The sequence below is a fragment of the Tamandua tetradactyla genome, chromosome 3, assembly GCF_023851605.1.
Source record: "Tamandua tetradactyla isolate mTamTet1 chromosome 3, mTamTet1.pri, whole genome shotgun sequence".
In the NCBI taxonomy this organism is placed as follows: Eukaryota; Metazoa; Chordata; class Mammalia; order Pilosa; family Myrmecophagidae; genus Tamandua; species Tamandua tetradactyla.
The window spans coordinates 174,611,063-174,626,975 of record NC_135329.1 but is presented as its reverse complement, the minus strand read 5'-3'; the positions used below and the strand labels follow the sequence as shown (position 1 = coordinate 174,626,975).

General features: G+C 37.8%; 1 protein-coding gene across 7 annotated transcripts in view; it reads right to left on the bottom strand.

Moving 5' to 3' along the window:
- SPATS2L (spermatogenesis associated serine rich 2 like) overlaps window positions 1-15,913 on the bottom strand; it is a 212,783-nt gene that overhangs the window by 98,177 nt on the left and 98,693 nt on the right. For all 7 annotated transcript variants that reach the window (XM_077154607.1, XM_077154606.1, XM_077154603.1 and 4 more), the window contains one exon: window positions 10,940-11,003. In XM_077154607.1, coding sequence (XP_077010722.1) covers window positions 10,940-10,978 — 39 coding nt within the window. In that variant the 5' untranslated portion in view covers window positions 10,979-11,003. The remainder of the gene's footprint in view (window positions 1-10,939; window positions 11,004-15,913) is intronic.

The following is a 15,913-nucleotide window of genomic DNA, read 5'->3' as shown; positions in this document are numbered from 1 at the left end:
ATGAGTGGGTGAGTCCAGCAGCTTCAGAATGGTACCAGGTCTTCCATTCCCTGAGTTTTCAAGGACCCTGGGTCAGGGAACTAGGGAGCCTAATCCCATGGGTCCAAGGGATCAGTGCCGGACTGGCAGGCCAGTGACCCGAGACACTGGGCACCAGTATGTAAATATGCCTTATTCTCTCTCTTCCTTAAAAATGGGTGTCGTTTCCAGTATTAAAAAGGAAAAAGCTTGGGTGGGGTGATGGTAGCTCAGTGGCAGAATTCTCGCCTGCCATGCCAGAGACCCGGGTTCATTTCCTGGTGCCTGCTCATGCAAAAAAAAAAAAAATAATAATAAGGAAAAAGCTTATTTTTTACTACAATACTTTGCAATACTTCCTGGCTACAATATCACCTGGAGGATGGCCAACATTTGCTCACAAATAAAATAGTTTGCTATAACCCTATCTTACAATTACATCTTTTTTGTAAGAAAGAGGAAAAGTGGTAAAAAATTCTTTACATACAGCTTTTATGGTCTTATATCAGGACAAACCCATGAAGGGCTCTTGCAAATTATATTCTGCCCAGAAAGACTATCAAGAACTTCTTTCTCATAACCCTTCTTTGCAGGAAAAAGCAAATATTTTAAATAATCCTCCTTTAAGTAACCCACCTCAAATCTTCATTTATTCTCTATTAAAACTCACTGTGGCCAGAGATGAAGCTTCTTTTCTAACTTATGCTCTCTTTTTAGCCCTCAGGAAACAGGAAACTTAGAGGACAAACATATTCCTGAGAGCATTGTCCTAGACTTCTCTCGAGAGGGGCAGGCTCCCACCTCAGGACTGTAAGTCTACACGTCTCTTGGGGATACCGGGCAACTCACCCCAGCAATGTCCAGTGACTTTATTCCCTGTATTCCCAAAAGATTGGGCCAGTGGAGAGGAAAATGCCCAGTTCTGGTGTGTTTTCAACATGGGCCTTGGGCCAGGGGATGGCATTGTCTCCCGAAGGGGGTGTAGGACAGCCCCTCGATCCTGCTCATGGCTAGTGAAGAAGACTGAGGGTTCCTGAGGCCACGTGTAGCCCTGCTGACTTCACATCTGACCACCTCAGAGGAGCCCCAGGTGACATCGGGGTGAGGTGACAGGTACAATTATTAACACTTGAGCCATCTGTCCTGAACTGCCACTCTGGGCCTGTCTCCACTCAGACTTGCCTTGTTATGGGAACTGTCGGTAAAGCCCAAACCAAAACCTTTACTAAGCCCTCTCCTTTGTAAGCTTAAAGACATTCTAGTGTCCCTGACGCTCCACTCCCTCTAGGGAGGGATCTTCTTCACTCCTTGGGTCCACCTTAAGACTAGTAAACTCACCAGTGTTTCCCCTTGTTTGCCCTTAGGGCCCAACTATATCAAGGCCTCTCGGCATCCAAGAGAAAATCCTTAAGCAAATAAATCAGTCTATATGGAATAAAAGCATCCCAGGGTAAGCCCGCTGAGTAACCCTGGCTGCATTCAAAGTTTCAATCCTAGATCTTAAAAGACACATTATTTTATATCCCTCTTCACCCTAACTCTCAATACCTATTTGCTTTTCAATGGCAGAAACTTAGAAATAAAATTCCCGCTCTGCTCACTTAGACAGTGCTGCCCCAAGGATTTCAAAATAATCCCACACTCTTTAAAAATGCCTTAGCAGAAAACTCAGAACACAGTCTTACAGAGTTAATTTGTAAACTAATATATTTCTAATATAAAATAAATTTCATTTGTTATAGTCTTTACTAACTACAAGCCCTGAATGATGTGGAAAATTGTGGAAAGTTTTAGAAAATAAGGTTTTAGTTACTGCTAATTCCAAAAAGTTGTAAAAATCAGTTTCTGTCTGTCATATTTAGTGCTAACCAAAATTTAATAAACTTGTTTATAATATTTTTGAGAAGAATTTTTATGTAAAACTATATGCACACAAAATTGGAATTTAGCTATTGAAATAATGTAAATTGTCAATCTACTCTTAATGAGAGGTTATAAAAAGCTTTTCTTAACCACTTGAGTACTCTGCCTAAAAAAAAATTTATATCATATCAAAATAATATCCTTGTTAAACCTTATCATCTTTTATTCAGAAGACAAGTCATCTCACTCTTAAAGAAAAACTGTTGCAAAAATTTATTCTCTCACCTTGTAAAAGTTGCAAAAATCGTTCAAAATATTACACAAAAAGTGTTTAAAAATATTACAAATTTAAAAGAACTTTTCTATCCTTCTATTAACTAAATTTGCATAGGTAAGATGCTATTCATATGTTTAAAAATTATTTAAAATTCCTAAAAGCTTAACAATCTTCTATCTTAATACTAATCTTTATAATGTTAAAAATTACAAATCATGGAAACAACAAAATTTTCTTGTCAGTTATGCTACTTTAAAGTTTCTCTAAAAGGTACTGGTTGTTGATTATGTCAGAATTTCATTTTCAAAAAAAAAACTTTAAAAGAAAAGCAAGGCAAGTATACAAACTATGTTCTACCTGTTAATTAACTTAACCCTAGTAAATATGTAAAAGTAAAACAGAACAAAACTTTTGCTATAGTTTATCAAATATTTTTATTTCTAAAAGTAACTTCATTAACAAAAAAAGAGAAAAAAACAAAGAAAGCAAAATACACGATAGTCAGACAAACTAAAGTGAAGCCAAACTCCTGCCCCAGGGACTGTAGCTCAAATAGCAAAAGTAACTGCCCTCATCGGAGCACTAAAACTAGAAAAAAAGGGAAAAAACTAAACCTCTGCACTGATACCAAGTGTGCTTTCCTAGTCCTGTGTGCCCAGTTAAGCTGTCTTGGACCTGAAGAGTGGTTATGTCCTTCCCTCTTCCCAGGCTCACCTAGCTAATGCCTCTCCTAGGCCCACTCGCTTCTATCCTCCTCTTGCTAGTCATTGGCCCCTGCAGCTTTAACCTTCTCACCAAGTTTACTTCCCCCAGACTAGAAGTCTTTCACAACAAACCAATACTAATGCATGGATTTTCAGCCATTCCAATGGCTCCTCTAGACTCCTCCCCTCTCAACTTAAATAAAACTTAAATAGAATAGCCAGAAAGTTCTACACCCAGTCTGGCAGGGCCTGTATCTCCTGATGAGCAGGAAGCAGCTACAGAAGAGTCCCTCTATACCCCTTAAAATTAAGGGGCAAGAACCTTCTGAGGTAGAATTTGAGGCAGACTAGGACAGAGAGAAAGAGGGGAGAGAAAAAAAAACTGTAAAGTTGCCCTTGAGCAAGGACAGTTAATCAAGGTCAGGAGAGCCCATGTCCTGGACAGACAATCTGCCTGGGGGCTTCTTGCTTACGGAAAAACACAGCCGCAAAGGATACACCTGGAACGAAACTGTCCCCACCTGAGGGAGTCATCTACTGAGAAGGTTGAAGCCAACCCATCCACCCAAATACACTATTTACCACCATGCACCTCTCTGGAGAGAAGGGAATGTAGTAGAGAAAGGCCAGAACAAGCAAGGGGAAGGGGAACTAAGTAAAACTAATCTATGAAAGTAAACGGCCCCACATTGGGCTTTGCCTTCCGCCTTTCTCACCTCTGTCTTTGCATGTCCTTTCACATGTGCATCTAATAAATTTTCTATCTGCTTACTCTAAATAATAATAATAACAGCAGTACATTTTTAAGTGCTGGATTCATTCCTTTATTCATTCAAATAGATTTTAAGTGCTCCAGGTCAGATGAGAAGAAGTCATTGCAGCCTTGTCTTTTTTTTTTTACCTACAAAAATTGGAAATTTTAATATGAAGGATCACTGAGAGAAATAACTAGAATGTAAATTCTAGCTGTAAATCCAAGGGATTGCCAACAGAGATTACTTTTTTACTACCACCAAAGGTTTTAATTTTGACATGCTCTTGTACTTTCTAGCACTAACCATCTCTTTTATATACACCTCTCAGCCACAGCACAAAAAGGGTTGGGATGAAAGGCTGGGGGAAGAGGGGCCAAGAGCAGCGGAACAAAAACACTGTGAATTCCAATCATGTCGCTTGGAAAAAGCAATGCCATGTTAATCCTGCAATACTAAATTTCTCCTTATCCTCTGAAACTGATGCTGACATTTCCATTTATTCATTCAGTTCCTTTAGACTCCCTGTCAAATCTCTTCTAGTTGCCAAGCAACAAAACAGCAGTTCTGTACATAAGCATTAGGCAACAACTATTGTCAATGTTTCTCTTTTCTTTGAGAGGGAAATTTAATGACCCTTTCCTATGGGAAGATGATGACATGAAGTTGTCTGTGGTGAAAGCTGTTCTGCTTGTGTTCTTGCTGTTTGAATCTAAGGGTTGGACGAAATTGACTTAAAACACTCCTAAAAAATTATGATATTACAATTTCCTTCAAAGTTTGCAACTGCACATCATTAAAACTTATCTCAAATCCCATAAAATAAGTTCTGCATTATATGGAGTTAACATTTTAAAGATAAATGATGATAGGTTTTTTTCTATCTTTTCTCTGATCCTGCCAAAACCTCTTTAATTAAATGCTTGGTTTTTTTCCTGATCATACCCCAGCCCACATAAAGATCTGAGCTATATTTCAATATTTTGTAAAACACATATCAAATACAATTCCTGGGAAAAATATCTACTGAACATGTTATCTGCCCACCTGTGGTGGCAGAGACTTTAGAACACAGAGACATGAGTATTCTCTATTCTGTTGGCAGAAATGCTGAAGATGATTTCTCCATCCACAGTGTGGACAAGAGACTCTTCACCCCCTTCCTATTTCTCCTCCTTCATTTTAATGACTCTATACAATTATTGTTTACAATCCAATTTACCTCTATAACTTTAACAGCTCTAAAAGCCATTCACTGTAAGTGGCACAGCTCAGCAATGATATTATGGATTGAGCTATTCCCCCACTTCCTTATCATCATATTGTCTAGTCTCACTCATTTTTTGTGAGGCTCAGCAATAGCTATAAAGTTTGAAAAAAGCCAAGTCCAGCTTTATGTTCCCTTTCTCATTTTGGGCTTTTAATTTAGTTTTCTTTCTAATCTTCGTCCTATGTGGATTTATATTTTGAGTTCCAAACAAAAATGTTAACTGGAGCTCCGTTCCCATTTTCTTAAGTGCAAAATAAAACATCAAAGGGGAACTTCCCCAGGGTCTTTTATAGTTTATGTGCTTAAGTGCATAAAGCAGCTCCACATTTATTATTGTATCTGATGACTCTGTGAGGTAGGGTTTATTATCACCACCAATCTACAGATTAGGAAACTGAGGCTCAGAGCAGTTAAGTGATGTGTTCGGGCTGCTCAGCTAATATTTAGTAGCAGACACCCCCTATCTTTCCATGTCCCTACCTCCCCCATGATCACTTTCTAAGTGTATGAGGTGCCCTAGGGTGATTTAGGCACCCATCTATGTTGGGGCTGGTTATCGGTCCATAATAGGACTCTCAGCAAATATTAACCCTGTTTTACAAACAAGGAGTCCCTTTACTTTTTTGGGGGGGAGGGGTTGGGGGTGCGGGGTAGGGTGCATGGTCCAGGAACTGAACCCAGGTCTCCTGCATGGAAGGCGAGCATTCTACCACTGAATCGCCCATGCATCCCCCTTCCCTTTACTTTTTTAACGAACCCGGATCTCCAGCATGGCAAGTGAGAACTCTGCCTTCTGAGCCACCATGGCCCACCCCTTCCCTTTACTTTTATATCACCAAGTTTTATGGCTGAATTGTATTCTCTTTAAGATTTAAACTGCTTTATAATAATACATATTAAAATATCAGACTGTAATTTTTATTTTGTTTGTGTCAGTCCTAATCATCCTTTCTTATTCCATCAAGAATTACATTTACAAGTTTGTAGCTTGGTACCAAAGTGCCTCCCTCCAGAAGAGATGTAAATCACCATTGCGCCCTCCACTACAAGTTTCTAGTGTTGCATTTCTTAAGACAATACATCTTTTAGAAAACAGCTGTAAAAAGTATGCATTTAAATATAAACCCAAAGATTTGTTCTGATCTCTCTCCTTAACAACGTGGGATGTGGGTACATTTGGGGGAAGAAGGGCAGGAAGATGCAATTACTTACTCCCACAAATGACCTCATTTGTTATGGTTAAAGCTACCTGAGACCACCTGATTTGAAAATTATCTCTTAAAGATGCTCAAGCCAGGTGGTCAACCTAAGCAGCTAACTGTTTGTAAGAGAAATTCAAAACTTGCTTTATTTAATACTAAAGAGAGTACTAAAATGAGTTGACATTTCCACTAATCTACATTGCATTTTCAAGAAGCCTTGAGATTTTGCAGATATCATGAATGAGGAATACAGTCTCTAAAGAATTTAACTATGCAAGCAGGCACATTCATTTATTATTTATCTCATTCATTTATCAATTCATATCTCTAACTGTAATTGGGGGCCCACTATGTGTCAAACCCAAGAATATGAAGAATGAGTAAGTCCTACCCCCAAGAAGCACACATTCCTACCCCCAAGGAGCACATAGTCCAACCCCCAAAGGAACACTCCCTACAGAAAGAGGGAGCTACCTCTGCAAAGGCTTGGAGGCAAAACACTCAAGGTCAGGCCGGCTGGATAAGGGGATCTATGGAGATGCGGGAGCAGATGAAAGGTAAGCAAAAGACAAGTCAGATCATGCAGAGCCATACATCATGGTAAGGAGACTGCACTTTGATTCTAATTTAAATCCTTATGGTTACAATCCAAAAGCATAAAGATATTTAAACATTAAACAGTCACACAGAGTGTCAATTTAAATTTCAGTTGTCCTGGAGCTGTTAACTCCCCCTTGAGATTAACTCCCATGTTTTTTGTTTGTTTGTTTTTTTCAGGAAATGCACGAACTGGAATCAAACCTGGATCTCCACCTCACCAAAAATACCAATAGAGGCAATAGCAATAACTGATGAGCTCATGTCAGTGCAAGACATTTATTAAGTATTTAAATTTCCCACAGTGCTTGACTAGATAGTGTATTGAAAACACTACATAGATCTGTCCTCTGGTCTCTAAAAGCTTATAATTTAAGACACAATAGTTATTACTCCTAATTTTCACAACTAAAATGTCATTGCTCTGTGTGACAGGTTGAGAAACAAGCTAATCATAAAAAGGCCATAGAAGCTAATAACTAAAGGAAATAAATGTACCAAAATAAATCAATTTAAAATTACATATGATCAGAATTTTCAGTTGTTTGTTATGATTTGTTTCACTGAGTTGAGAAATCTATTAACCTTTGACATAGGAAGATGGAATTCACTAAATGAGTGAGATGAGATCTACTTTCATTGTCATGCAGATTGATAGTATTTACAATTTAAAGATCATCCTCTTTCAAAATAATGCCAACATTTTGATAAGTTGCTGAAATGTGATGGCAAAACATTATCTACTGTTAATCTTCATATGTGGATGCCACATTAGGCATGACAAGTGGATGAATGTGGTGCCTAAGCCAGTGCATGGAGCATTCACGCTGAACCTTCTGTGGTTTGTGTGTTGACAGATCAGCTTCCTTCCCCTTACTGGCTTGATGCCACCTCTGGTTTGATTAAGGTACTTTATCACTGACTGCTGAGCCTGCCATATTGGTCTGTCTGCTAGCCTTGCTTTGTAGGATTCAATTTCTTTGACGGATTCCTCAAAGCGCTTTTACTTTCCATAGTCAACTCCGGGAGCTGTTCAGTCCATTCATCAGCAGACCTTCGGAAAGGGGCCAATCGTGGGTCAGCACTGTGGTACCCCAGCCAGCTTCCCAAACTGGGAAACATATATTCTCACCTGGGATATAGGACTCTAAGTCAGCAAGAATATGAAGCCATGAGATAAAAGAACATCTTTCCGGTATATCTTAATTTAGTGTTCAATAAATTAAAAGAATTTTCTATAAAATGATATATGAAATATACTGTGCAACACCATAGAAAAATTTGCATAAATTTTTAAGTACTTAAGAGTCCAAACAAATTGAATGTTGGTTTTGACCATGTCCCTGGGATACTGGTGTGACATTTGTTCTTCTTGCTCTGAGGGTATTTTGGTAGAAAACTCTGAGAAGTAGAATGTAGTAGAAAGACACAGGCTTTAGAACTGGACACAGCTGAGTCTGAATCCCTGCTGCTCCACATTTCCTAAGAGTCTGGCTTTGACCAAGTCGCTTAACTTCAAGCCTCACTTTCCTTATCAAACAGCCTAAGTGGCTATTTAATATGAAGATTTATAAAACATGTAGCACAGTAGCTGGAGACAGTGTAAGCGTTTGAAAATTTATCAGATCATGCCATGCTCCTGCTTAAAACTTTCCAACAGCTTACTTTTGCACTTTGTATCAAGCCCTACATGGCTCTATCACTGTTCTGGCCCTTCTCAGAATAATGGAATAAAATACATATGACAACAAAGGAAGACATCTATATTGAAATACAGTTAAGATATTTATAAAACAACCCAATTTATGTTACAGTAATACAGGTGCTTCTTTATTAACACATCAGATAACACAATCTGATGATGAGGCCTATAACTACAGTAATTTTGAAACAGTGATAAACAATATTTCAGGATATCTGCAACAAATGTTATCTGATACGAAAATTTCTAGTTGAGAAAGTCACAGGTACTGCTGGTACTACTGTGGTCTTTTTTTTTGGGCTACATTCAAGATTGAAGGAAATGCTAAATTTCATTTAGATGTTAGTTAAGATTAAAATGTACTTTTCCCCCCTCCCAGTCCTTGCATTCTACTCACTCACTGAGCCCTGGACTCAGAAAAAGAGCCCATATTCTACCAACTTGACTCCTGCTGTACTCTCTGAACTTGTCACTCATCACTCTTTCTGCTTACCAGCTGCTCTGACCACGTGCTCTTCAACATTAAACAGCGCACCTTCATCATTTGCTTTTGCTTTTTTCTCCATCTGGCATGCTCTGCTCTCTAGCTGTTGTCTTTCTTGCTATCCTTATCTCAGTTCAAATATCACCTATTCAGAGAAGGCTTCCCTGACCACTCAATTTAAAGTGAGACCTCCCCTCACTCCCATCACGCCACCCTGCTGTGTTTTTCCTATTCATAGTTATTACTGCCTGAGATGATTGTTTACACTTACCTGTTCTTGTGCTTCCTCTGTTTCCCTGCCCTAGAAAGCAAACGCCATGGGAGCAGGAACCTCATCTATACACATCTGGTGCTCTATCCCCAGCATCTAGAACAGTACTGGGCTTAAAGGAGTGGTCTACTGAATCTTTGCTAAATGAAATAAAGAGTAAGGACTCCACAAATGTTGTTTTTCTCATCCACCACCTCATTTTGCTACCAATCAAATGCGGTGGATTCTAGGAGACACTGGGGTTTCAAAGAGAGAAAGAGTTTATTGCTACGTGTGGGGCAGGAGATTAGATGGTCTACAGTTTAAAAGTCTATCTCCTCAAACGGCAGTAACTCTGATAGTTTTATAGTTTCAAAAGATGGGGAGGTTTTAGCACAATGAGCCCCAGATGATGTAATCAGAGGTGATCTAGTTATTGAGTATGTGCAGATTGATTACATGTTTAGTCACAGAACATAAGTAAGAAAATGGCAGCCTTAATATGATGATAGGCATGATTTTTTTGTATTATAATCAGCATAGGTGACTGATAGGTTAAAGTTTAAGCTACTGCACATGTCAAGTGGGCCAATTTGGTTAGACCCAGCTCCCTTTAGCAAGACAGTTTTGGAATTGGGGTGAGTTAATTCTGGACTGTCTGAAGACCCTTCATTATTAAACATTAGGGACTGTCTTTAGTGATCATAAGACTGTACAGTTGAAAAACAGGATAAGGGAGCACACCCATGTAACAAGTAACAAGGTTTTTACAAATACAAGATAAAGGCTATATAGTTATGCAATCATTATCAAAGATCGAGGCAGCTGGATTACGGTTCTGTCATTTCAGGTGCTTCCCTCTGGCTATTGAAATATACTAGAAAGAAAAAGGAAATATCTATATAATGATTCAGTAATCATAATCATTTGTTAAATTCTAACTTCTTGGTTACAATTTTGGTATTGTGAGGATACAAAGAGATGGCCTCATGAAGGTTACAACGCAGTGGAGGTTGGGGGTGGCCCTGTGGAGTGACATCCAGAGCACGGAGTTGATCTGGGTTCCTGTCCAAGCTCTTCCACTCTGGCAGCATGACTTTGGACAAATCAGTTCTAGGCCTGAGTTCCTATGGTGTTATAATGGGTTGGATCCATTTTCTCCATGGTCTCATACGGCCTATGGTTTAAGATCATTAAGAGCTAAGAGTACAAGGTAGCCTGCATAGCAAGTGAGGGATTCTAAACTTAAATGAAGGAAACTTCCCAGAGGAGGGTGGGACATCGAAGGACTTCAAAGTGCAATCCAACTTTGATGAGGAGCAAGGATTTTCAGAGTCATAAACTCTCAGAATTGAAAGAAACTTTGAAGGCTACCCAGCAGGACCATCAGGTGAAATTCTGAATATCTCATTGTAAGGTCATTTCTGGAGAGATAACAATACCCTAGCACTTAGATGCAACCCGGCTTGTGGTTAATAGTATGAACACTACCTGGGTTCAAACCCCAGCTCTGACTTTTACTACTGTAAACTTGGGCAAATTACTTCTCTGTGTTCTAATTCCTTCCTCTATAAAATGGGAGTAACAATAATATCTACTTGATGAGGTATGGTCAGGATTAAATGAAAAAAAAAAAACTTACTATGCATTCAGTAAATGCTACTTACTATTTTTCTCCTAAGTGGTTTTATAGTGTGGCAAGTTTTCTGTGTGTTCCCCAAACTATTTTTCCCTTCTTCCTGTGTAACAAGAGCTTTACCAGCTACACACTGCATTACCCAGTTTAGCATTCTATAAGTAAGCATAAAACTTGATCTTACCTTTTCTTTGACATTCACATGAGTATTGAGTTCCGCCATCTTGCTTCTAGCCCTATAAAAAGCCCTATAAAAAGAAGAAAAAAAATTAACTTTAAAGATTTAACATTGATTTCTCTGTGTGTTATTTTTATGCTCTCTTCCAACATGGTAAACAATTTCATTCAGCCATATCATAAATACCACTTGGGAATGTAAAAATACTTTTAAGTTAGGGATTGACTTACATCTGTTCTAACAGCAGGCTATGATAACTCTGGAAGACAATGTAATATCTTTTATTCACTCTGTACAAACACAGAAAATGACAAAGATAGATGGCTATGCCCCAAACTATGTTTCTTTTTAGTATTGAAAAGATAGTACAACAGTGAGAGGAGGGAAACTGTACCTATTTTAACTAAGCATTGTCATCACACCTCTCATTGAACCAAAGCTTTTATGAACTCCTAGGTTAGTTTAACAAGCATTTATTAGCAGCTCTTACACGTGCATAACTATGCCAAGGTCCACAAGAAGAAATAAGGAAATGGTAACAGGTTTAAATAAAAGAAACAGGATCACATTGTATATAACTGTTTTTAAACTTGCTTTTTCATTTGCCAACATATCATGGACATCTTTCTGGACCAATAACTATACACCTTCACTTCAATTTTTAATGTCCATCAATTCATGATCTCCAGTTGCAACTGAACCATAAAACTCCCCATTAATCCTTCAGTTTCCCTAAACTCTTTCAGGTTTTCTGCCTTTGGTGTTCAGTCTTTGTGAAGTGAATGACTCTGAGAAGAATGGACTGAGAAGAACATTAAATTGTGGCGCTTTCTTTCCCCTCATCTGGTCTGTCTTCTAGCATTATTATGGAAGATAGATTCTAAGTCTTTAAAAGCTTCAATCTCTTTTTGAAATAGAGGTTAAATGACTTAAAATGGAAGAACACATTGGTTCAGAAATTAGCAACTAGACAGTACAAGATAACAATACTATTTTCATGTTTAGCAGGTATTGTCAATCAAGAACCACCAGAATAATTTCTTAAATACTTTTTGACTTTTGCTATAAAGAGTGCTCCCCATTCCTAGAGTAGATTCATGTTAGAGATAACTTGCAAAAATTCACTGATTTCTGTTCTCATCCCCCCACTCTCACTTTCACTTTCTAGTTTTCTTTTAAAACTAGGTTTTAATTAATTAAAACATAAATTCAGATCCATTATTATCATTTCTTTTATTGTTGCTAATTTTAGGATGAAGAATATGCAATCTTAGCTCTATTACAATTCAAATTATTCTCAAATAGGGATCCACATAGCTACATTAGTATAAATTTTCACAATTAGAAACAATGAAGTTTTATTTTTAGAAGTTTCCAAATGCTCATGGGGGAAACTCTGCTTACACCCTCTCCAGTTAGGCAGCTCTTTCCCATGTGCTCTGCAAATACTGCCCATTCCATTGACTATGCCTCCCAATTAAATAACTCTCCTAAAAAGTAAATTCTATATCCTCTGACTTGGCATATGGGAGAAAGCAAATAATCTTTAAATTTCATTCTCACTTATTCCTGGCCTTGACAGATACTAGTAAAAACCAACAGTGTTATTTTCTCATTATCTATATACAGTGAATAGAGATGAATAGAGCAGTATGGAGGTGCGAGGATAATCAGGTGTTGTTGTTTACAAGGCATGGATGAAAAGTGACATTTTTAGACAGTCACTACAATGCCTGCAAGTTGGTCTACAGTCATATTTGAAGACATCAGGATGGCTGATTATCTTATGTAAACATGAACTGTATTATGTAAACATGAACAGTATATACACTGGATTTTCAATGTGAGATAGTATATGGATGGAGAGAAAACAAGAGACAGAGGAGGGGGAAAGGGAAAGAGAGAGGGAACAGAGGATAGGAATACAGGTTATACTTGCAGAACTATGAAGAATTAAATATAACAAGTGGATATCACGGTCATTTGTTAGGATGGACCTGTAAGCTACCATACCTTTCACTAGACTAGACCAAGTGAACCTTTCTGGGAACACCTTATTTAGCCCTAAGTGTGAAATCTGTTATAGGAAGTGTTATATTTTTCGTTTTTGCATCAACTTGATGTCTTGGGTTTGAATATGTGGCATTTATAAGGTGGGAGTGTTATAATCTACAGAGGAATCAGAGATGAATTCCAGCGAGGACAGAGAATTTCAGAGATCTGAAGAGTGGCAGCATTGGCTGGTGAGCTACATTCATAAGACAAAATACATATTTTTTCCTATTTATTTTGCAATTCCCTCTCTCTTTTGCTTCAAATCTAACTCAAGATTGTTCTGTGGTAGTGATGCCAGGAAGATTTGCTACATTATTTTTTTGTGGAAGGAAAATGCTGGCTATGAGAATAGAATGGGGCTTATAAGTTTCTCAGATAGGAAGATAGGATGGTAATAATTATAGGGAGATGTTCTTTCCCCATTTTACTCTCTTAGTGTATTTTTCCATGTGAAGGCTGACTCTATAGGTTCCACCTTTCAGGCAGATTACATGGTACTTCTCCATACCATGGCTTTATAATGGTTGGTGTACAACAGAGGGACTGAGAAATAGGCTCGATGATAAACAGGTCATAAATTTTGTTTGCTTTAAAGAATTGAGAGTTGAAGAGCTGGACAGTCAAGTTAAGCTCTACTGATAAGGACAAGCCCTAGGAAAACTATGGAATGTTGAGGCTGTCTTTCAGTGTGTCCCCCAGGCCCTCACTGAGTGTCCTCCCTTCCAATGGGCACCACCCCTCCAGAGGGCTCAGCAGCACACCCTGCACTTGCATGACATCCTGTGCTCACTACCTTTCCTGAGCTGACGCCTCTTCTTTATGAAAATGAAACTGTGCTATGCCCAAATTCTCTTGGGATTCTGTTCTCTGAAATGGAATGTATTTGGCCAACTGGATCAACTTAATCAAAATCTTCATTGTTTAACTTAGTTAAAAAAACACAATACAAATTTCCTCTAGGCAACTTATTTTCACAAGTTACAGGTACGGGTTGAGCTTCCTCCAGCCCTGAGTAAGCCCCCTAGGTTAAATCCGAAGAGACTCCAATGCTATGATTTGCAGGCCTTATGGCGAGTGACAGACGTTTAGGGACCACAAACGTTCCCATTTCCTCATCTCATCACACTTGGTAGTGTATCACTGCTGGACAAGACTGATGCCCATACTCTAACATACCATGACAACAAGAGCTTTAAATCCACAGAAAAGGTACAGGGATCCCCCATATCTTGGAAATTCCTGTTATCACATTGGATTGTTCTGGAACAGACTGAATCTGTGGCCTAATTATTCAACCCACAGATACATGTTCTCTGTAGATCAATTAATCAATGAATATTAAGACCCAGAATACAATTCCCAAAACTGAAGCAACATTCCAAAAGTTTAGGGAGTGATCATTTTATTTTTTTCCTTAAAACTGTAATTTAACTTTTAGTAATCACATTACAAAATAACTGAAATCATCTAAGGTTTTCAAAGGAAATTGGTGATTGAATTTTTTTCAATTGCTGATTGAAATTTTATGTATGAAATAGATTAATCTCATCATTCATTCTAGATGGAAAATAGCTAAACACCTATTTGGAAACTACATCAATCCAAAGAAGAGAATTTCACAAATTTTAATATATCATCTATACATTTTCCCAGTTTTCCTTTACTAGATGTCACATAATAAAATTAATAAACCACAAATATAGTTTCCACCAGTCACTTCATGTGCAAAGCTATAATGAACTGAAGTGCTCACCACGTAAATAGCTTATTTAATATGCATTAATTCTGGCCAGAAAATGCATTGGCTTATACCAAAGACAAACATTCTTTATGAAAAATAAGCCCAAATAGTAGAAATTCTGGCAAATGCATTTTGTTTCAGAATTTCTAATTCATACAATTTAATGAAGTTTAATACATATGACATATGTATTATGTGATCAATACATGACAATACAGCAATGTGATCAGTTACTAAACTTTGAATTTTAAAAACATATAGTTTTCTCATGCAATGGTATAAAACATAAAAGATAAAAGCAATGCACTGAAATGTCAAATTGCTTTCTTTCACGTTCCTCCTTTCCCTCCTGTTTTTTTGTGGAAGCAATAATAAAGTTTCACTTGCGTTTCTCTGAAACCTATGACTGTTCTTGGATTCACTTTCCTGTTCTCATGTATTTCCTCATTCTTGAACTGGATTTGGGAACCAGAAGGAAATTCATATGCAAAAGCAATGACTTCAACCATTTTTTTAAGGTCATTTATGCAGATTCCCCATGGTTTATAAAAACATAAAAACCATACTGCATATTTGGGGATGTTAATAGATTATTTCATAAATTATCATAATATCACCAAAGAGGGTAGATAGGTGCCCAGAGCAAGGAAAACGAGTAAGAGGACAGAGGCTGGGGAGCAACTTGACTTCCTGGCTGATTATCACAATTGACTGGGGAGCTTTTAAAATAGAGATTTCTGGGCCCTAATGCCAATAAGTCTGGAGTGATGTGGCTCGGAAATAAGAAATCTTGGTCATTTTGATGCAAAACCAGACTTGAAATGTGCCTAGTCCTAACTGGGATGTGCTGTAAGTGTAAAATACATGCTGGGCTTCGAAGATAAGTACAATAAAAATCCTCTGAACTTTCTCATTGATCATTTTTTTTTGTATTAGTTATAATTAGTTATATCCTAAAATGAAGCTATTGATATAGTGGATTAAATAAAACATGAAATTAAAATTAATTTTACCTGCTTCTTTTTAAATACAGCTACTAAAATTACATATGTGGCTTGCAATATATTTTCCTTGGAAAGTGCTGCCCTAAAGCAGTGGTTATTAAAGTGTGGCCCTTAGACAAGCAACATCAGCATCATTAGGAACTTGTTAGAAATGCAAATTCTCTTTCTTCACCAGACCTA